The sequence below is a fragment of the Myxine glutinosa genome, chromosome 5, assembly GCF_964187855.1.
Source record: "Myxine glutinosa chromosome 5, kmMyxGlut1.1, whole genome shotgun sequence".
Classification (NCBI taxonomy): domain Eukaryota; kingdom Metazoa; phylum Chordata; class Myxini; order Myxiniformes; family Myxinidae; genus Myxine; species Myxine glutinosa.
The window spans coordinates 69715238-69737888 of record NC_136265.1 but is presented as its reverse complement, the minus strand read 5'-3'; the positions used below and the strand labels follow the sequence as shown (position 1 = coordinate 69737888).

The 22651-nt window shown below is 44.0% G+C and overlaps 1 protein-coding gene across 1 annotated transcript in view; it reads right to left on the bottom strand.

Annotated features, from left to right (window-relative positions):
* LOC137428543 (uncharacterized) overlaps positions 1-21580 on the bottom strand; it is a 36035-nt gene extending 14455 nt beyond the window's left edge. The window contains exons 1-3 of the mRNA XM_068118453.2: positions 21273-21580; positions 17742-17804; positions 17509-17649 (exon numbers count right to left, since the gene is read on the bottom strand). Coding sequence (XP_067974554.2) covers positions 17509-17649; positions 17742-17804; positions 21273-21423 — 355 coding nt within the window. The 5' untranslated portion in view covers positions 21424-21580. The remainder of the gene's footprint in view (positions 1-17508; positions 17650-17741; positions 17805-21272) is intronic.
* Between the last annotated feature and the right edge of the window lie 1071 nt (positions 21581-22651).

Genomic DNA, 22651 nt, shown 5'->3' with positions numbered 1-22651 from the left:
ATCCGTATTATCACAGAGATTACAAGATAGTGAAGGATTGGTTTTATTTTTACATTTTTGGGAATGACAAAATACTTGCATTATATATTCAATGTTTTAGTAATTGTTTGTTTTGAAGTTTAAATAAACCGATAAAGTCTTCTTTTTGAAGACCCGCATTAAAACCTTGCGAGAGTAGTTGATACTCGGGTTGAAAACTTGACTTTGTGAAAATTATTAATTTCTCATGATCCAAAAAGTTTGGAGTAACGATAATCTTTAAGAGCAAACAAATTTTCCCACATCCGCTTGAACCAACTATTAGACATCTCAATGAATTCGGTAGATTTTTATGGTTGTTAAATTTTCTCAGACAGGTAAAAAAAAGTATTTATTTAGATATTTAGAAAATAATTTTTTTGAAACTCTCTAGTTTATCTGAAGTTCGGGTTTGATTTCTAAATAATCCATTTATATAATAACTTGTGTTGATGTTTTGCCAAAAATGATAGTCATGAATAATATATGTATCATTAATCAGTGGAACATCATCCTAATTTTATCAATCTCTTTCATCGTTACGAAAGGTGTATTATCACCATCAGACTTCATATTCAGTTCTCTTATCAATCTTGTAAAGTAATTCATTTTTGGTGCAATTTTAAAATAATTATATTCCTTTTTATATTTTTTCGGGTGAGTAATTAGAATATAATCACAAAATATGCATTGTTTATGAGCTTTTGATCCAATGTTTAATCCTACTTCATCACACGCTTGGCAAGTTATAAGATTATCACATTTTGGAATCTTTACATCAATCAATTACAAAGACCAATGGTCTCTCTGGTCATTGAACTCAAAAAGAGAGCCGATAAATATTTGTTTGTTAAAAAAAAAGAAATTCTCCATTCCTTGGTTTGATTTTGGATTGGTTATATATGTAAACTTGCGATGTTGGTTATCCCCTTACGGAGGGCAGGATAATCACTTTGATGACATTCTTCTTTATATATATATTGTTACGGTTTCCGCGCGACCCTCCTGCCCTTACCAAGGGGTGATGAAGCCCCTTGTTCTTTTTGGGTCGTCGCAACCGCGATATTTGAATCGCCACTCCCGGGCAGACGCAGGACAGGGTTTCGGGAGAATTCTCGCACGTACCTAAGTACCTATGCCGCCGCGGTAATTACCAGACATTCTTCTGGTAATTAGAATATAATCACAAAATATGCATTGTTTTTGAGCTTTTGATCCAATGTTTAATCCTACTTCATTACACGCTTGGCAAGTTATAAGATTATCATATGGAGTATCAGGAATCTTTACATCAATCAATTACAAAGACCAATGATCTCTCTGGTCATTGAACTCAAAAGGAGAGCCTATAAATATTAATTTGTTTGTTAAAAAAAAAGAAATTCTCCATTCCTTGGTTTGATTTTGGATTGGTTCTATATGTAAACTTGCGATGTTGGTTATCCCCTTACGGAGGGCAGAATAATCACAACTTATGCAGGGGAAGAAGTTGGATTTTGGAGAGGGATTTTGTCATATTGGCCAGTTCTGGAACCTAATCGCTTCCATATAAAATGTTGAATGTTGGGGGGATTTTGCACTGGATCTCATTCCCCCCCCCCCCCCCTCCCACCAACGCCGGCAGCCCAACAACTTAATACCGCTTAGCTTTTTCCGCTATCTATTCACCTGCTGGATGTTTCCTGTCTCCGCTGGGTGCCGCAGCTGTGGGTTGAAGACATATTCATGGTAGAGTATTTTCGATCCCTGGTCACCGTATATTTTAAAACACCTCACATTACATCTTTTATTGTGTGCTCATGGCCACTTTGATGAGATTTTATTTTCTGTATTTCGCGTTTTTGTTATATTGGATCGTGAGTGTGTTTCATTTACTTATTTATCTGCCCGTTTTGGTGTCCGTCTCTCTTTCATCCCAAGATTCTCCGTTTTAGTCGTCCTGTCCCTTCTTATAATAAAGTGTTCCGTGAAAGCACGTTTCGTGTGGTGACCCGTCATTGCAGATTTTGTACATGAGAAGTTGGACAGATGAAAACATCTGTCCAATCTTGAGGTTGGACAGACATTTACTGGCTCTCCTAAGAGTGGGCAGACACTAGGTTTAAGCTTTGTGGAATGATCTGAGGTTGACCTCGGTCGGATTAGCTTTGCGGAAGGAGAATGCAAGTTGCGCTCAAAGCAATTGCCTCACCACACAATTCGGTGTACCACGGGCGGAAGGATGGATGTGATAACTGAAGACGAGATGGGATTAATTTCATTTTCTTTCATTTATTATTTTGCAGGTGCATCAAGACATACATTGCATCCATGCAGATTGCTAGAAAGTAAATAGAATCACCATCGAGTATCTCTCATGGAATTAACCTGTGCTCTGAAAATGGCAAGAGAGTTGTTGAGCTTCACAAGCACATAATCAGATGAACCAATTGGGGAAGAGGAAGAGCAAGATACATTGGCGGGGAAGTTGGTCATCACCAATTCCAGCAGCGAGGATTTCCATTGTCATAAATCTGGGTGAGGAAGCATACAGATTGAATCAGTCCCATGGAGTCAGACGTCCTTTCCTGAAGTGACATGGATGGTGAGAGAGGTAACAACACACATTCAATTTGCATGGTGACAATTGAAATCACCACATATGAGCAAGATATAGTTGGGATGAATGGTTAAAAGTTGATCCATGTCGTCTGAGAAAGAGATATATATATAGACATCGTTATGTGTATGGAGGTAGGTAATGAAATGCCGTAGTTGAGGTAGAATTGTATAGAGTAGCGTGCTCCGTATGCCGTGAAGCCACCTCGATGCATTTTAGTTGGGACCGGATGTCCGTGTAAGCGTTATGTGTCTCCAAGCGAGGGGTGGAGCTATGTTAATTAGTTACGGCCTATGGATAAATTCCCAGTGTGCAATTGCCCTTGTGATTTTTTCCCTTCATCTATCTATAATTCCAGTAATCTCTGTGTGTTTGTTTGTACGTTTGTACGTTTGTACGTTTGTTTGTCTGTGACCGCTGTTTCTCGACAACCACGGGTCCGATATACTTTAAACTTGCCAGGTATATTGCTGGGGACCCGAGGATGTGCCTTTTCAAGGTTTCATATTAATCGGACAATTACTTACCGAGCTATGTCCAAAAAACGATTCAACCAATCAGAGAGCAGCGAGCTATCGCGTGTGCCGAACGTGGCGGACACACTCTGCCTCGGATGGCACATTTGAGAGCGTATTCATTTATTTCACGTTTGCAAACTATGTTGGCGCTATGTTGGCGTTAAACGATGTTTTAAAACTAATAAAAACCATTTCATGTAAATAGAGGGGGGGGGGGGGGATTGTCACTGTACTCGCACGAGCAGATGGCGGAAGTGCCTGACCGCCAAGTGAAGTCCGAGCAACTCGCGGTCGAAGGTACTGTAACGGCGTTCGGGCGGGCGAAGCTGCCGGCTAAAGAACGCCAGCGGTTGCCAAGCTCCGTTTTAAAACTAATTAAAACCCCGGGGGGATTGTCACTGTACTCGCAAGCCGTTCGCCGTTCGCTTTGGCGTTGCGAATGGACCAAAACATTTCATGGACGAAACCATTTCATGTAAAGCGTTCGCCGTTCGCTTTGGCGTTGCAAATGGACCAAAACATTTCATGGACCAAACCATTTCATGTAAATAGAGGGGGGGATATAATTTTAGATATAGATATAGTACGGGCATGCCCTAGTCTATCTATAATTCCAGTAATCTCTGTATGTCTGTATGTCTGTGACCGCTGTTTCTCGACAACCACGGGTCCGATATACTTTAAACTTGCCAGGTATATTGCTGGGGACCCGAGGATGTGCCTTTTCAAGGTTTCATATTAATCGGAGAAGTAGTTAGCGAGCTATGTCCAAAAAACGATTCAACCAATCAGAGAGCAGCGAGCTATCACGTGTGCCGAACGTGGCGAACAGACTCTGCCTCGGACGGCACATTTGAGAGCGTATTCATTTATTTCACGTTGGCAAACTATGTTGCCGCTATGTTGGCGTTAAACTATGTTTTAAAACTAATTAAAACTAATTTGCGATTCTTTCGCTTTCCTGCGCATTTGTGCACGCTATGGCGATTTCTTTACCAAACTCCGCAAGCCGTTCGCTTTGGACCAAACCATTTCATGTAAATAGAGGGGGGGGGGATTGTCACCGTACTCGCAAGCCGTTCGCTTTGGACCAAACCATTTCATGTAAATAGAGGGGGGGGATTGTCACCGTACTCGCAAGCCGTTCGCTTTGGACCAAACCATTTCATGTAAATAGAGGGGGGGGATTGTCACCGTACTCGCAAGCCGTTCGCTTTGGCTTTGCGAATGGACCAAACCATTTCATGTAAATAGAGGGGGGGGGGGGGGGGATATAATTTTAGATATATATATAGTACGGGCATGCCCTAGTTCTTATAAAGCACACTCAGCTAGCCATGCGACCGGCCCATGATTAAAATAGCATAATCGCCGATGGTACCCAGACACTACAACACCACCCAGCCGAAACTTCTCGATGGGCGCCAAGTGTGTGTGAAACCATTATTTGTTGCATTTCATTTGTTGTATTGTACGTTTATTTGTTGTGGGGATCAAATAACCCCACCTACCCCCCCCCCCCCCATGTGCAGTTAAGGACCTCGCTACCCTCCACCACCCCCACACGTGCAAAAGGTAGCGCCATCAATTCGGCTCATACGCCTCAGAGTTAAAGCTCGTTTTGGTCATCTGTCACCCTGAGGTCTTCATTACAGGGTAGATGCGACGATACATACATACATATATATATATATATATATATATATATATATATATATATATATATATATATATATATATATATATATTGTTACTGATCGCGGTTTAGGATGTTGTTTGCCGAGCGAAGGCTCCGCGACCGAACAGTTGTTCCCCGACTCACCCGATTCACCCAGAACTTTGGCCGTATCGCACCGCAGCTGCCCAATCTGGAAAAGACTAAAACGACGAATGCAAAGAGGAAGACGAAGGCAAAGAAATGTTTGGAAATACTACTAAATTTATTTACTATTTACACACATAAGCAAAAAGAAAGCAGTCACGTTTATTTACAACACATAAGACGCAGGTGACACAGTGCAAATACTAGCTTACCTACAGTCTTAATTAACCCCGGGACAGAACAAACAAAAGACAGACTCACACGAGGAATGATGACAGGAGTTGGCTGGAAGGAGAGGATGGCTTGGAGCTGTATTGTGCAGCACGATTGGCGCGTTTAGCAGCCGCCGTTCCTTCGCGGCCCTGCTCAAAACCGCCGTCCAGGCCCCAAGCGGCTGTTGGGGGTTGTTGCTGCTGTGGCCGCCGCTGCTCTTCCAGGATTACAACAGGCTTTGTGCTTTCTGGGATGTCCTCTCCTTGGATGTTCTCTTGGTCCAATCACTCCTCACCACCGACCACTCAACGCAACCAACGCAACCACTGACCACCACAACGCAACCACTGACGACCAAAACCACACAACTCCGCTCTGCTTCTTGGACCCTCTCTCTTCTCAACTCTCAACCGCTTGGGGGAGCGTCGCGCTGTCGGTTATATAGGCCCCGCCCCTCAACCTTTGCGAACCTCCCCGATCGCTCTTCCTCCGCCCTCTCTAGCCAAACCCCTGGCTCATGGTTGGTCGAGTGGGGCTGGCTCACTCCTCCCCTCTATGACGAGGTGGAGACACGCCTTTCTTCTCCGACCCTGCCTCGTGGTCAATGGCGGTTATTGGAGGGGAGGTAATTGCCAAACGACGAAAAGGGGGAATGGAGGTTTTGGGAATGGGAATGAAGGGAATCTATCTCTTTCACTGGTGCAATGGAGTACTTCAATCAATGGGAGACACAGCCTTACCCTAAAACACAGAATAAGATATAACTATCGAACAGGGGTATTCTATTATTGGCTGACGTGTATGCTTGTGGACTAATTATGGGATGCCCTTTCACCTTTACACAGCTCCGGAGGCAGGGGGCGCAGAATAAACAATAATAATAATAATAAGGTACACAATCAAAAAAAAAATACAGTCCTCATATCCGCAACACTGCACCCTCCTCCTCTTAGGCACGTCCCGGGCCTACAACTTTTATTTAGTGTGACACGTAGGTGTAGTTCCCTCTACTTTTAACCTGACCCTGAGTGCGACAGTTTTTAAAACATAAATAAATGTGTCCCGCTGCTCCATTGCACCCTGCCTAACAGACTTACGCCCACAGTTAACCGAATTGCAGAATTGTCTTCAAACTATACACTGACGGTGGGGAGCATTATTTACAATGACGCTATTTTTATTTACAAAACTAACCCAGGACCTGTGATTGTTCTTTCCGGGGGGGGAGACAGTCTGCTCTGCATCAATGCACCATGAAAGCACCCAAAAACGCACCAATACACCCCCAAGCACCAATCGGTGCAGTCACCACTGTTCAAGAACAAAAAATAAATCAACAACCCCTAACCCTGCAGGTGATCTCTTGCTCTTCGGCTCCCTCTGCTGGTTATTATTATTTGTTCTTCCAGATGTTGTCATTCTTTCATTTTCTTACTGGCGGCCTATTTGCAATAAAGTGTGCCCAATGTGTCCTTTTTATTTTATTTTATTTATGGCCCACAGGGCCGACTACGTGTGCTTCACCTGTGTGGCATCGGTGCCCTGTGGCCAAGGTCCGCCAGCAAGATTTCGGGCCCTCATGGCCGGTTCCAGCAGAGGGGCCATGCCCCAACCCATGGGGTCCATAAGTGGTGCTCGGCCACAGACATGTGGTCCATAATGTGGTGCATCGATGCAGACAGCTGGTTCTGAGAGTTCCGGGCGCACAATGGCCGACTCACGCACGCTCCCCTCGGCGCCCCATGGCGCACAGGTCATGTGGGAGACAAAAGGGGGACAAGAGAAATGAGCGAGGGGTAAGGTCACAAGGGTACACGTCAATAAGGCAATGCAAGGCGAAATGCGTACGGAGAGCGAAATGAGAAAGCTCGTCCCTACCGTACGTCACCCCCCTGTCACCTACACTACCCTTGCCCTTACCCCATATGTACAAAAATCTACACATTACCAATCCGTCGCTACCGTCACGTCTTCCCCTTATTTCCCTTATACCAAATTCGTCTTCACTCCCCCACTATCCAAAATTTGCCATCACCCAATTCGTCATCAATCCTCATAAGGAGGGAGAGATGGAATTACGCACAATGTCACACCCACGTCATGATGCGTCTCACAATCCAAACATTTGCACAGTAAAAAATAATCAAAACATGGCATGGTGGGGAGTACCTGTCACCTCAGGTGAGTGGATGCAGATGGTGCGAGGAGATCCTTCATCCTAACTATCCTCTAAATGATTTTAACACACTTTACACTACCCGGGGTCTTTCCCTGCCAATCCATTGGCCAACTTACACTATGGGTTCTATAAACCAATTCCCATTGACCAAACTGTGGTGCTTCTCAATTTGGGGTCTCACTCCCCCGATTCATCTCCCGGTGCCCTTGCACAATTTCTGGGCTGTGACGTGTAGCTCTCCCAGCAGGTCTACCCACCTGCACACCTCCACCACTGTAGTTGCCACCCGAGCTTACCTAGCTCCTCACCCTAACCTAACTAACTGGGGAAAGCCCCTCCTGGCTCTGTCACCCCACTCGGTGCCCTCTGGCACTGGGCTACCCGGGTCCGTCCTCCGGATCCTCAGGCCCCATCCACAACAACTACTACCGGCTCCCAGAGCCCACCTGCGGCCTCACCTGGCCGACATCCTCACAGTGGTGGAGCGCCCAACCAACTACACACACTAACAGGCTACACGCCCAGCCATTTCCACAACACTAATGCACCCATCCAAAGACCATTCTTTCACCCGCACCACAGATGCCAATATCCAACCACAATTTACCTGTACCCTCTACCTAACACTTACACTACCCGCCCCGGGTATCCGTGATGGGGGTCCACTCTTCCCCCATTCACACCTTCGCACCATCCACTCCACTCCACAATTTCCACCATACTCACTCCACGACCATCCATTCCAATACTCCATACCATTTATTCCATACACCTGTCCCCCATTCACCTGTCGTTGCACACCTGTGCAATCATACCTGGTGCCACCTGCACCCTCCTCCTCTTCCTGGACCAGTTGGTCAACACAACACACATCACCATCACTCACTCATACACTGCTCCACACACCTGTTCAGTTGCACACCTGTGCAATCACACCTGTTCAATCCTCAAACACACGGCATCATCTCATCTAACTACTCCCCTCTGAAACTTGCGCTTCCCAGTCGTCCCTTTAAACTATTGCGCTCCCACATCATTATCATCCACGCTAATCTACCTGCGTCCCCACTACAGGTATCCTTGTCACTAACTAACCTTAACGTCACCTAATGTCATCTTCGCTAGATCCCTACACACAATATCCTAACCCACCCGGGCTAGTTTTCACTGCCATCAACCCCATAAACCTAGTGCTCCTTTGCCCCCCCCTTCTGTGGGGGGATGGTGGACTGCCCATCCCACCACATCGGGGAGGTCCCACTATCAATTTCGCTCGTCCAAATCCAACAAATCAAAAATTTGTCATTTACTGCTAATCACCGTACCATCATCAAATTTTGCTTTTTTTTCTAATTTCGGGGCCAAAACACTATCCTCATCACCCGTCTACTTATTAGATCCTCTCGGTGCGCCAATTCCCTTCTAAAGCTCGGCTTCGTACAGCCGAGCAATGAATGCGGGTTGTTTTGTGCCAGCGGCTGGATACGTCCCGCATTCGGGGCAGGGACGGGGGCTTACCCGGGCCGAGATCCCACGCACCACCTCGGCGTGGAGCCATCCAATGTCCCGATCTCGACCTGCCGGCACGTCTCAACAAAAGGTGGTCGCCATGACGACCCTTCCTATCGAGCTGCCCGCTCCGCCTAGTTGAGCACGGACGCGGCCGTTCCAAGCGAGGCCCAGCGTGGATCGCGTACGGCGGTCCTTTCGAACCCGCCGTGGCTCAGATCCCCGCTGGTTCTCGCGGCACGCGAAGCCCGGCACGCACCGAGGGCCCGATTCGGCTATAAGTCGCTCTAACCGCTAACCCGGTTACCGTCGATGCCTCACCTGGATGCTTACACGCATACGCTACCCCTTTCTTGCTCATACCTCCAGCTGTTCCCATGCTCCTCGTACCTTTCCTTACACACCTCGGTACACTCATTCCGCTCACAGACTTGGTCACACACCTGACCACGGAACACCTTGGCACACATTCGTCGCTCGCACACCTCACCAACACACCTCTTCGCGCCCCTTCCTCGGCCACCTCCTCTGTGACAATCACAGGTGTGCTTTCACTCGCACACCCAACCACGTGCCTCATGACCAACTCAAGTGTGCATTCCCACACACGCTCTACCATTCCAGGTGTGCATCCTTCCATTCCAGGTGTACATCCTCGCTCACCTGTCACAACCAACTCACGCTCCGTGTCACTCTCACTACTCTCACCTCCATTCTTGACAGCGCACTCACCCTTACTCTCGACAGCACACTCTTTCCTCATGCACCCGTCCGTTACACACCTTTCTCGCGCACACTCTTGCGCACACTCTCCCGTTACATCCTCTGTAACACTCACCACAGGCGTGCATTCTCCCTTACTCTTGACAGCATGCGCTTTCCCCATGCACCCGTCCGTTACACACCTTTCTCGCGCATCCTCTTGCGCACACTCTTTCGTTACTTCCTCCGTAACACTCGCCACACCGCGCTTCCATGTGCTCCCTCGCACACGCGCTACGACCGACTCACTCTCGACAGCACACTCACTGGTCGGCGCGCACTTTTTCCTCACACACCCCATGGTCGGACATTCTCGCACACCTCTTTTTCCGCACACCTGACCTATCGCACACTTCAACAACGGCCTTTCACGAACACCCGGATCCAAACCAATCCCCAAGCCGACTGAAGCTTTCCTCACATCATATACATTGCCGAATATTTCGCCACTCACCTTGGCACCTCGTCTCCGCACCTCTTTCGCCACCTGCAAACTCTTTATTTGGTTAGTGAGCAGCACATCATGATTCGAGCACAGACCTTGTACCAATTCCATTACTTCCTCCTTTATCTCCCTCTTAGTTTCTGTCCGTCCCTTCTTAATTTCACTCACCTCTTCTTCCACTTCCTCTAATTTTTGCTTCACCTCTTTTATTTCCCGGTGCGTCTCCTCAAGTTCGTCCTCTAAGGCTACCGTGACCGTCTCTATGTGCATCCTCACCTGCCGGTCCTTTGTCTCCATTATCTCTGTCACCTCGTCCACCCTCATTGTCAGTCCCTCACGTACCATCTGACATTGCCTCTGTGTCGCTATTAATTCGTTTTTAATTTCTTTTTGTGTCGCCTTTAACCCTCCGAGTACTGCAGTGTTCCTTTGAACCTGCTCCACTAACTCCTTCTGTCCCTCCGTCAGCTGTTCCACCTCCTCCGTCAGATCTTCTATTCCCCCTTGTAACCTAGCCGTATTATTCCTCACCTCTTTCTCCATACGCTTCTCACCTCGCTTTACCTCCTCGCGTAGCCCCGAAACCTCCTCACCTACACCTCGTCGTATCCCCTCTTTCATCTCCTCCATCTCTTTTGTAGATGCCACCCTCATCTGTCCCAATTCATCCCTCTGAGCATCCAGTTTACTTTCTAACCCGATTTGCACCTCCTCTATCTGGTTCCCCATTCGTTTGATTTCCCTGGCAGATTGTTCCCCTATTTCCCGCAATTTGTCCTCCATCCTATTTTCTAACCCCATTAACCCATTTTTCACCTCCTCTATCTGATTCTCCTGGGCAGCCATTCTATTTTCCACCCCCGTTAACCCATTCTTTACCTCTTTTATCCCGTTGTCTAACCCCTCACCGGTACCCCTCGCTTCGTCCCTCATTACCCCCATTTGCTCACCCTGAGCATCCATCCGGTTCCCCATTACCCCCATTTGGCCCTCCAATCGCTCACCCTGAGCATCCATCCGGTTCCCCATTACCCCCATTTGGCCCTCCAATCGCTCACTCTGAGCATCCATAAGGGCCTTCATTTGGATCATAAAAAGATTCCAATCCACCAGTGGCGCTGCTACGGTCGCGGGCGCGGCAAAATTTGGTGCCGCTACACCCACATGCGCGAGGACGCCATTTTGTGCGCCTGATACCCCCTCAACCACATTGCCAATGTTCTCCTCCTCTCTTTCATCCACATACATTTCCCCGAGGTCCTGGGTCGATTCTACCCCGTCTATCTCTCCCACCGGCATCCCGTCGCCTTGACCAGCCATGGCGCGATTTCAAAATTCGGGTTTTGTAAAACAAAAGCAATTTCGGTACTTTGTAATTTTGAGCGCGTTAAGCGCGCTTCGGGTCCGATCTCACTTCCTGACACCAATTGTTACTGATCGCGGTTTAGGATGTTGTTTGCCGAGCGAAGGCTCCGCGACCGAACAGTTGTTCCCCGACTCACCCGATTCACCCAGAACTTTGGCCGTATCGCACCGCAGCTGCCCAATCTGGAAAAGACTAAAACGACGAATGCAAAGAGGAAGACGAAGGCAAAGAAATGTTTGGAAATACTACTAAATTTATTTACTATTTACACACCTAAGCAAAAAGAAAGCAGTCACGTTTATTTACAACACATAAGACGCAGGTGACACAGTGCAAATACTAGCTTACCTACAGTCTTAATTAACCCCGGGACAGAACAAACAAAAGACAGACTCACACGGGGAATGATGACAGGAGTTGGCTGGAAGGAGAGGATGGCTTGGAGCTGTATTGTGCAGCACGATTGGCGCGTTTAGCAGCCGCCGTTCCTTCGCGGCCCTGCTCAAAACCGCCGTCCAGGCCCCAAGCGGCTGTTGGGGGTTGTTGCTGCTGTGGCCGCCGCTGCTCTTCCAGGATTACAACAGGCTTTGTGCTTTCTGGGATGTCCTCTCCTTGGATGTTCTCTTGGTCCAATCACTCCTCACCACCGACCACTCAACGCAACCAACGCAACCACTGACCACCACAACGCAACCACTGATGACCAAAACCACACAACTCCGCTCTGCTTCTTGGACCCTCTCTCTTCTCAACTCTCAACCGCTTGGGGGAGCGTCGCGCTGTCGGTTATATAGGCCCCGCCCCTCAACCTTTGCGAACCTCCCCGATCGCTCTTCCTCCGCCCTCTCTAGCCAAACCCCTGGCTCATGGTTGGTCGAGTGGGGCTGGCTCACTCCTCCCCTCTATGACGAGGTGGAGACACGCCTTTCTTCTCCGACCCTGCCTCGTGGTCAATGGCGGTTATTGGAGGGGAGGTAATTGCCAAACGACGAAAAGGGGGAATGGAGGTTTTGGGAATGGGAATGAAGGGAATCTATCTCTTTCACTGGTGCAATGGAGTACTTCAATCAATGGGAGACACAGCCTTACCCTAAAACACAGAATAAGATATAACTATCGAACAGGGGTATTCTATTATTGGCTGACGTGTATGCTTATGGACTAATTATGGGATGCCCTTTCACCTTTACACAGCTCCGGAGGCAGGGGGCGCAGAATAAACAATAATAATAATAATAAGGCACACAATCAAAAAAAAAATACAGTCCTCATATCCGCAACAATATATATATATATATATATATATATATATATATATATATATAGTTGCGGTTTTGAGTTTGTACAATAAAGGTTAATTTCCCCCTCATAGTTTAGTCACATTACAACATGTAGCCTCGTGATAGTTCAGTTATGTCTTAGTAAATGTAAGCATAGTCCTTTTCCTGTGTTAGTTTTGCGTTGAGTAGAATAATGAGAGTTAGGTCCCTTTCATTGCTTATGCCGCCTCGATACTGTGGTTTTTGGTGCAAATTAACACGAGGCAGGCCTGACAAGTCGAGGCAAGACCGAAGGAAGGCGGAGGAGAAGCCGATGGTAAGCGCGAGCCGCCAATCAGGGCTCGAAGGGAGTGGTTAGAACATTCGAGCGAGCTAAGGGGGTTAGCAATATAACCCATTGCGCAAAGCCCCCACCTCAGTTCTGAGGGAGGTGCGCTGAACCAAAGAGAAGAGAAAGAGGGTTCAGGAGTTGAGAGTTCAAAGAGAGAGAGAGAAGACACGCATGAACCAAGTTAATGAGGCGCTCTTACAAGTTAAACGCTTGGTTGAGCTTGAGGCAGATCCTTTCGATCGAGTTACGCGAGTGAGAGCGCGCCGTTAATTAATCGCGCTGTGAGAAACCGCCAAGCCTGGCGAGAGACGCATACATTTTCCCGCCTGCATGCTCTGCCCTTTGTTCGAGAGACGCGCTGAAAGGATCCCTCCCGCCGCCTGCTTGCCTTCATCGAGGGACGTGCTGTGACCGGGGAGAGCCACGCCGGGCGAAGCCGTTCCTGGACGACCAAGTCGGCGCGTTCAGCGCGTGAACATCTTCCTTTCTTCATTTCCCCCTGTGAGTGTGATCGGGCCATGTCTGGGGATAAATTAAGACTGTTTAAGTTCTGCTCTGTGTCTCTTCGACTTGTACATAGTAGTGTAAATAATTATTAAACCTGTGTTCTTCCTTTGATTCTACAGCTTTTGTGTTTTCCATCATTGACTAAGCGTGGTACGAATAAAACCGCTCAAATCGGGTTCCAATACCAGAGATCTGCACGGACCACGTGGTACGTCATCCGCTCGGACGTACTCAAATTACGTGTGGTTCATGCGAGGCTTGATCCCCACTTCCGCGGCGACGTGAGTACTTAGGTACGTGCGAACATCGTCCCGAAACCCTGTCTCGCGTCCCACCGGAAGTGGCGATTCAAGTCTCTCGGTTGTGACGACCCAAAAAGAACAAGGGGCTTAATCTCCCCTTGGTAAGGGCAGGAGGGTCGCGCGAAAACCGTAACAATATATATATATATATATTTATATATACATGTTTTTATATATATGTATATATATATATATATATATATATATATATATATATATATGTATATATACATATATACATATATATATATATATATATATATATATATATATATATATGTATATATATATATATATATATATATATATACACATGTATATATATATATACATATATATATATACATGTATATATATATATACATACAAACAAATACATGGAGTCATCACTGTTTTACCAAAGGATGGTTAAACACACAATCATAAGGTGGGAGTGGAGGGGAAGTTGTAGCCAGAGGTACTTCTGGGGTTTGGGAGATGGAAAAGCAGTACACAGAGTGACAAATGTAGTTCTTGATATACAGTGCAACTCATCCGCCACAATAGGGTTTATGTCGATCAAACCAGAGAATAACAATAGCCAGGAAGAGACACTAGGGTGGGGGAGGACCCATGTGGATGAGGAGCAAGGAGGGAGCAGAGAGGTGGCAGGACAAGGGGGAAGGGGTGGGACGACGTGGGAAAATATGACGAGCAACACATGAATGGAAACTTTGCTTTGTTAAGCTGGAGGGAGGAACTCATGAACCAGCAACACACGTAGAGCAACCCAGATCCAGAAATCAAATTGGAATGTAGAATACTGTCATAGCGCAAGCTAGTGTTCAGTGGGAAAGAGGGCGAGATGAGACTGAACTTGAATGGTGTGACGTACAGCTCATCCTTATCCAAGAGTGGCCACCATTGATTCAAAAGAACAGTGACCACATGATTACAAACAAGGGGTACAATCCAAGACATTGTGTGGATTTTCACTGCCCACCCAACAAAACCTGATCTCAGGTTTAAAGGAAATGTTCCAGGTTTAATACATTGTGGTGAAGAGAACATATCAGATCGCAGATATGTTCGGGATCGTTACGTAACTGCCGGATGTCGAATGTACTTCCACAGTAAGTCATCCAAACTTGATGTAGGAGAGAGGTAACATTGCGGAACACACAGGATTTTGAATTGGTGTTGAGCGATTGATATGGCGTGATGCAATGATCTTGAATACACCTCTCATGTCACATCTTTAGATTGTCATAAACTTGTGTTTCACACGTGCCAAGTCCCAGTATTTCCAAAGTGTGTATTAATGAAACCGACTTTTGAGACGTTGGCTTCATGTGTCCAATCAATCCTGAGTAAATGCCAAAAATACAAAGTACAGAAAGATTTTTGGGTATTTTAGGAGCAACTAGAACGACCAGACACTCTTCGATGTCTCGTCGACCGATTTACCTCCGCCCACATTATTACATCATACATAATTGTACCAAGTTTGATTTAAATCCATTCGGCTGTTCTCAAGTTATCACATGTTTACCTGACATAACCTGTGATCTTTGACCATTTGATGGCATAATCCAATCAGTTCATCTTTGCATCATATATATACTTACACCAAATTTGTTCAAAATCTCATCACTGGTTCACAAGTTGGTGCAGCAACATAATTTTTTCCTTATCATGACCTCTGACCTCTTGACCCCAAAATGTAATCAGTTAATCTTTACATCATTACACATACCTGTGCCAAGTTTGAATCTGATCTCTTTTGTCGTTATGAATTTATAGACCTATTACAGACTTTTTACAGACTTATTACAGGCCTTTCACCTTGTGACCCCAAAATTTAATCAGCTCATCTTTACGTCATTATACATACCTGCACCAAGTTTGACAAAGATCCCATCAGCCATTCTCAAGTTATCGCGGCAACGAAAACCGACGGATGGACAGACAGCTGGACAGACAACCTGAAAACATAATGCCCCTGGCAGCTTCGTTGGTGGAGGCATAAAAATATCCCTGTCTAGAGAAGCGAAACAAACCCACTTGGTTGACCACAATTTAATGGATCTGTTATTCCACATAGTTAGAACTAAATAATTTCATTATTAACAAAAACTCCTAAAAACAAGTAAAACTAGATGGTATTCATAGAATACTTACCCTGCGCAGTCATCTTGTTGCGAGCCAACTCTTCTGTTTTTTAACATTGTTTTTTCTTTGATCAAATATGGCTGCCAGACTACGTGAGCTATGACATCATTAATTTATATTCTCTAATATAATTATTGTTGCATAGATCACGCTCAATACATTTCAAACTGATCAGACTAAGCGTTGTCCCTGTCGAATTATGACGTCATAATTATGGCACCAATGACGTCATCGTTAACAACACCTATTCCCCATATGGAGTTCTTTACAATGAGTTATGTTTCAATTTTTTCCATGCATCGGTTTTGGAGACATAAAAGTGCAACATTTTTCGGTTTTTCCAAGATGGCGCCTGTAACACATGACCTATAACGTCATGATTCTCTTTAACATATTCTAAAGGAGGAGGTGCTTCTATGGTGAACATTTAGTGTCCATCAGACAAACAATTGCTGATTTTTTTTTAAAATAATGACCGGATGGATAAGTGTTGTATTTATCGAATTATGACGTCATAGCGAAGGCACCGATGACATTATCATTAACATATCTTATTCCCCATGGGGAGTAGTTGACAATGAGCCAGGTCTCAATTTTTTCCATAGAGTGGTTTCAGAGATATAGAGGTGCTAGGTTTTTCCAAGATGGCACCTGACCTGTACCACGTGACCTATGACGTCATAATCATCATTAAAATATTCTACAGGAGGAGGCCCTCCTATGGTGAAAATTTCCTGTCAATCAGACCAACGGTTGCCCAGAAAATGAATTTTTAAAATGCAGACACGGCACACGTACGTAACTGAATGCTTAACCCCGCTTTTCGCTTCGCGAGCGCAGGGTAACAAAAAAGAGCAATCATAGATTTCAGACCTTTCCCAGGATGTGTTTTTAGTGTTTTTTAAAGGCTTTTGTCTTAAAACAAATATGGCGGTCGAACCACGTAACCGATAACATCAGCATTAATTTTTTTACCCACCAATTTATCCCTAGATGATGCTTAACAAATTTCATCCTAATTGGATTAAGTTTTGTACTTGTCAAATTGTGACATAATGGAGGCATCTATGGTCATCATTAACATATGTTCTCCCCCATAGAGAGTTCTTTAAAATGAGCCATGTCTCAATTTTTTCTATGCAACGCTTTCGGAGATATAGAGGTGCAAAGTTTTTCGGTTTTTCCAAGATGGTGCCTGTACCACGTGACCTATGACGTCATAATTATCATTAAGAAATTATACAGGAGGAGGTGCACCGATGGTGATAATTCCCTGTCAATTGGACCAACAGCTGCAAAGAAAATCATATTTATTCTGTGTGGACAAACACACACAAACAAACAGACAGACAGACAGACAGAATAACACACAAGACCAACCAATATACTTGAAAAATCTTCGATTTTCGCAAGTAACAATTGGACTCAATGCAACATTGTCATGGTAACAACTCTCCTCTGGCAAGGGTAATCAGTGTTATGTGTTCTGTATGAAGCTCGGCTTACCGTCGAGCAGCTGAGCAGCTTTGCTGGACTCCATGGGAGGAGAACCACGTGGTTCCTCCTTTACATGCTCATTGCTCAAAGCATCTTGGGAAGTCTGAATATAACTTTGGAATGTTTCCATCGTTCCGAGATGAGTTTCACCTGCAAACCATTTGACAATTAGTTTGTTACTCAAAAAGGCATTTATGTTATTAGAATTATCACTGATAAATTATTATTGTTGTTCTTCAGACCTTTGACAAGCGAGGAGGAATCATCAATGAACTCGGACTCAACCTTCACTTTCACAATTAAATCTGAAAATAAAAACATCCCATTCAAACTCAACATTAAATAGTACTTCTAAAATTCTAAATAAACTTTAAAAATCACAATATAGCCCTGGACAGCAAGTGTTTACTTTTCATTCTCTGATAATCTGACCTTTTGATGGTCGATATAGAACCAGTGATATTCTGCAATCGTGGAAAATAGACAGAATTGACAGCATTCAAAAACAAAAACTCAAAAACAGATAACTCAATCTGACATGGGAAAAACAAATCCAGGAATAAAAAAAAACAACAACAAAAAAACAAGGGAGGAAAAAAAAGTAGCAAAATTTCAAATTCTGTTGAAATGTGAAGTCAATCTGGAGATTGACGATTGTATGTGATCTTGACTTTTGACCTTTTGCCCTCAAAACGAAGAGGCTTCAGTGACTCAATATGCATATTCTGGTCAAATTTCAAGTCAATCGGATGAAAATTGAGGATTGTTGACCTTTGGCCTATGTTGAGCTTTTGGCCAAAATGGACCTCAAAAATAATTGGTGGCTAAATTTAGTGACCTGACCTGCAATGACAATGTGGAAAGAACATGACAATATGGAGAGCATATGATAATGTGGAGAGAACATGACAATATGGAGAGAACATCATAATATGGAGAGAATATGATAATGTGGAGAGATAATGACAATTTGGAGAGATTATGACAACGTGGAGAGAACATGACAATATGGAGAGAATATGACAATATGGAGAAAACATGACAATGTTGAGAGAATATGACAATGTGGAGAGAACATGACAATATGGAGAGAACATGACAATGTGGAGAGAATATGACAATATGGAGAGAACATGACAATATGGAGAGATGATGACAATGTGGAGGGAATATGACAATGTGGAGAGAACATGACAATATGGAGAGAACATGACAATATGGAGAGAACATCATAATATGGAGAGAACATGACAATATGGAGAGAACATCACAATTTGGAGAGATTATGACAATGTGGAGAGAACATGACAATATGGAGAGAATATGATAATGTGGAGAGATGATGACAATTTGGAGAGATTATGACAATGTGGAGAGAACGTGACAATGTGGAGAGAACATGACAATATGGAGAGAACATGACAATATTGAGAGAATATGATAATGTGGAGAGAACATGACAATATGGAGAGAACATGACAATATGGAGAGAACATGACAATATTGAGAGAATATGATAATGTGGAGAGATGATGACAATTTGGAGAGATTATGACAATGTGGAGAGAACATGACAATATGGAGAGATTATGACAGTGTGGAGAGAACATGAAAATGTGGAGAGAACATGACAATATGGAGAGAACATGACAATATGGAGAGAACATGACAATATGGAGAGAATATGACAATATGGAGAGAACATGACAATGTGGAGAGAATATGACAATGTGGAGGGAATATGACAATGTGGAGAGAACATGACAATGTGGAGAGAATATGACAATGTGGAGGGAATATGACAATGTGGAGAGAACATGACAATGTGGAGAGAACATGACAATATGGAGAGAATATGACAATATGGAGAGAACATGACAATGTGGAGAGAATATGACAATGTGGAGGGAATATGACAATGTGGAGAGAACATGACAATATGGAGAGAACATGACAATATGGAGAGAACATGACAATATGGAGAGAACATGACAATATGGAGAGGATATGATAATGTGGAGAGATGATGACAATTTGGAGAGATTATGACAATGTGGAGAGAACATGACAATATGGAGAGATTATGACAGTGTGGAGAGAACATGAAAATGTGGAGAGAACATGACAATATGGAGAGAACATGACAATATGGAGAGATTATGACAATGTGGAGAGAACATGACAATATGGAGAGAACATGACAATATGGAGAGAATATGACAATGTGGAGAGAACATGACAATGTGGAGAGAACATGACAATGTGGAGAGAACATGACAATGTGGAGAGAACATGATAATGTGGAGAGAACATGACAATATGGAGAGAACATGACAATGTGGAGAGAATATGACAATGTGGAGAGAACATGACAATGTGGAGAGAACATGACAATGTGGAGAGAACATGACAATGTGGAGAGAACATGACAATGTGGAGAGAATATGACAATGTGGAGAGAACATGACAATGTGGAGAAAACATGACAATGTGGAGAGATTATGACAATATGGAGAGAACATGACAATGTGGAGAGAATATGATAATGTGGAGAGATGATGACAATGTGGGGAGAACATGACAATGTGGGGAGAACATGACAATGTGGAGAGAATATGACAATGTGGAGAAAACATGACAATGTGGAGAGATTATGACAATATGGAGAGAACATGACAATGTGGAGAGAACATGACAATGTGGAGAGATTATGACAATGTGGAGAGAATATGACAATGTGGAGAGAACATGACAATGTGGAGAAAACATGACAATGTGGAGAGATTATGACAATATGGAGAGAACATGACAATGTGGAGAGAACATGACAATGTGGACAAAACATGACAATGTGGAGAGATTATGACAATATGGAGAGAACATGACAATGTGGAGAGAACATGACAATGTGGAGAGAATATGACAATGTGGAGAGAACATGACAATGTGGAGAGAACATGACAATATGGAGAGAACATGACAATATGGAGAGAACATGACAATGTGGAGAGAACATGACAATGTGGAGAGAATATGACAATATGGAGAGAATATGACAATATGGAGAGAACATGACAATGTGGAGAGAACATGACAATGTGGAGAGAACATGACAATGTGGAGAGAACATGACAATGTGGAGAGAACATGACAATATGGAGAGAATATGATAATGTGGAGAGAACATGACAATGTGGAGAGAACATGACAATGTGGAGAGAACATGACAATATGGAGAGAATATGATAATGTGGAGAGAACATGACAATGTGGAGAGAACATGACAATATGGAGAGAACATGACAATGTGGAGAGATTATGACAATGTGGAGAGAACATGACAATATGGAGAGAACATGACAATGTGGAGAGAATATGACAATGTGGAGAGAATATGACAATGTGGAGAGAACATGACAATGTGGAGAGAATATGATAATGTGGAGAGAACATGACAATGTGGAGAGAACATGACAATGTGGAGAGATTATGACAATGTGGAGAGAACATGACAATGTGGAGAGAACATGACAATGTGGAGAGAACATGACAATGTGGAGAGAACATGACAATGTGGAGAGTACATGACAATGTGGAGAGAACATGACAATGTGGAGAGAACATGACAATGTGGAGAAAACATGACAATGTGGAGAGAACATGACAATGTGGAGAGAACATGACAATGTGGAGAGAACATCACGTATCGTGTCCCTCCCAGTCGATGGTGTAATTCCCCGTGTAAATGTATTTAAACAGTAAACATCACGTACCGTGTCCGGACTCGTTCTCCTCAGGTCGAGCGATCCTGAACCTGCAGTCCGAGTGAGAATCTTCAGGACCGACCAAGTTCCTTCCATCGGAGAAACTCGAGGATCCCGGAGGGTTCAACCTGTTATCCTCACCGGAGACATCTCCATTCATGGCGTACAGTAGAGTGTACTAAAGAGTACAGTACAGTGTAGCTAATAAAGAGTACAGTACAGTGCAGTACTGTGTGGCACAGACGTGCGAGTGACGCCAGCACACTGAAAAGAATTAATTCATCCATTCCAATCCGCTCATTCACTACAGATCGAGGATTTCGTTACAAATATTCGGGTTTTGTTTAATTCCAATCCGCTGATTCGCCACAGATCGAGGATTTCGTTATAAATATTCGGATTTTCGTTTGAAAAACGAACAAGAATTCCTGATTGAACCCCAATCGAGGAACCACAGCTCGTATTTGAACATTGAACACTAAAATGGGACTATTCTTCATTCCCGACTATTCTTCATTTCCGACTATTCTTCATTTCCGACTATTCTTCATTCCCGACTATTCTTCATTCCCGACTATTCTTCATTCCAGACTATTCTTCAGTCCCGACTATTCTTCATTTCCGACTATTCTTCATTTCCGACTATTCTTCATTCCCGACTATTCTTCATTCCCGACTATTCTTCATTTCCGACTATTCTTCATATCCGACTATTCTTCATTTCCGACTATTCTTCATTTCCGACTATTCTTCATTTCCGACTATTCTTCATTCCCGACTATTCTTCATTCCCGACTATTCTTCATTCCAGACTATTCTTCATTCCCGACTATTCTTCATTTCCGACTATTCTTCATTCCCGACTATTCTTCATTCCCGACTATTCTTCATTTCCGACTATTCTTCATATCCGACTATTCTTCATTTCCGACTATTCTTCATTCCCGACTATTCTTCATTCCCGACTATTCTTCATTCCCGACTATTCTTCATTCCCGACTATTCTTCATTTCCGACTATTCTTCATTTCCGACTATTCTTCATTTCCGACTATTCTTCATTTCCGACTATTCTTCATTTCCGACTATTCTTCATTCCCGACTATTCTTCATTCCAGACTATTCTTCATTTCCGACTATTCTTCATTTCCGACTATTCTTCATTCCAGACTATTCTTCATTCCCGACTATTCTTCATTGAAATATGAATGTGTTCTATTTTGTACAAAATGTCGATGTTCCTGAACGAGAAGACATTCATTTATTAAGTACGAGCACGGGTACCAAGTGTTGTGATGTGATATTCTCATCCTGTTTGAATTTTGAAGAATTTTTTTTTTTTGTGGAGGTAAAAATGTGGGGGTCATTTAATATTCCCTTTGAAGATAT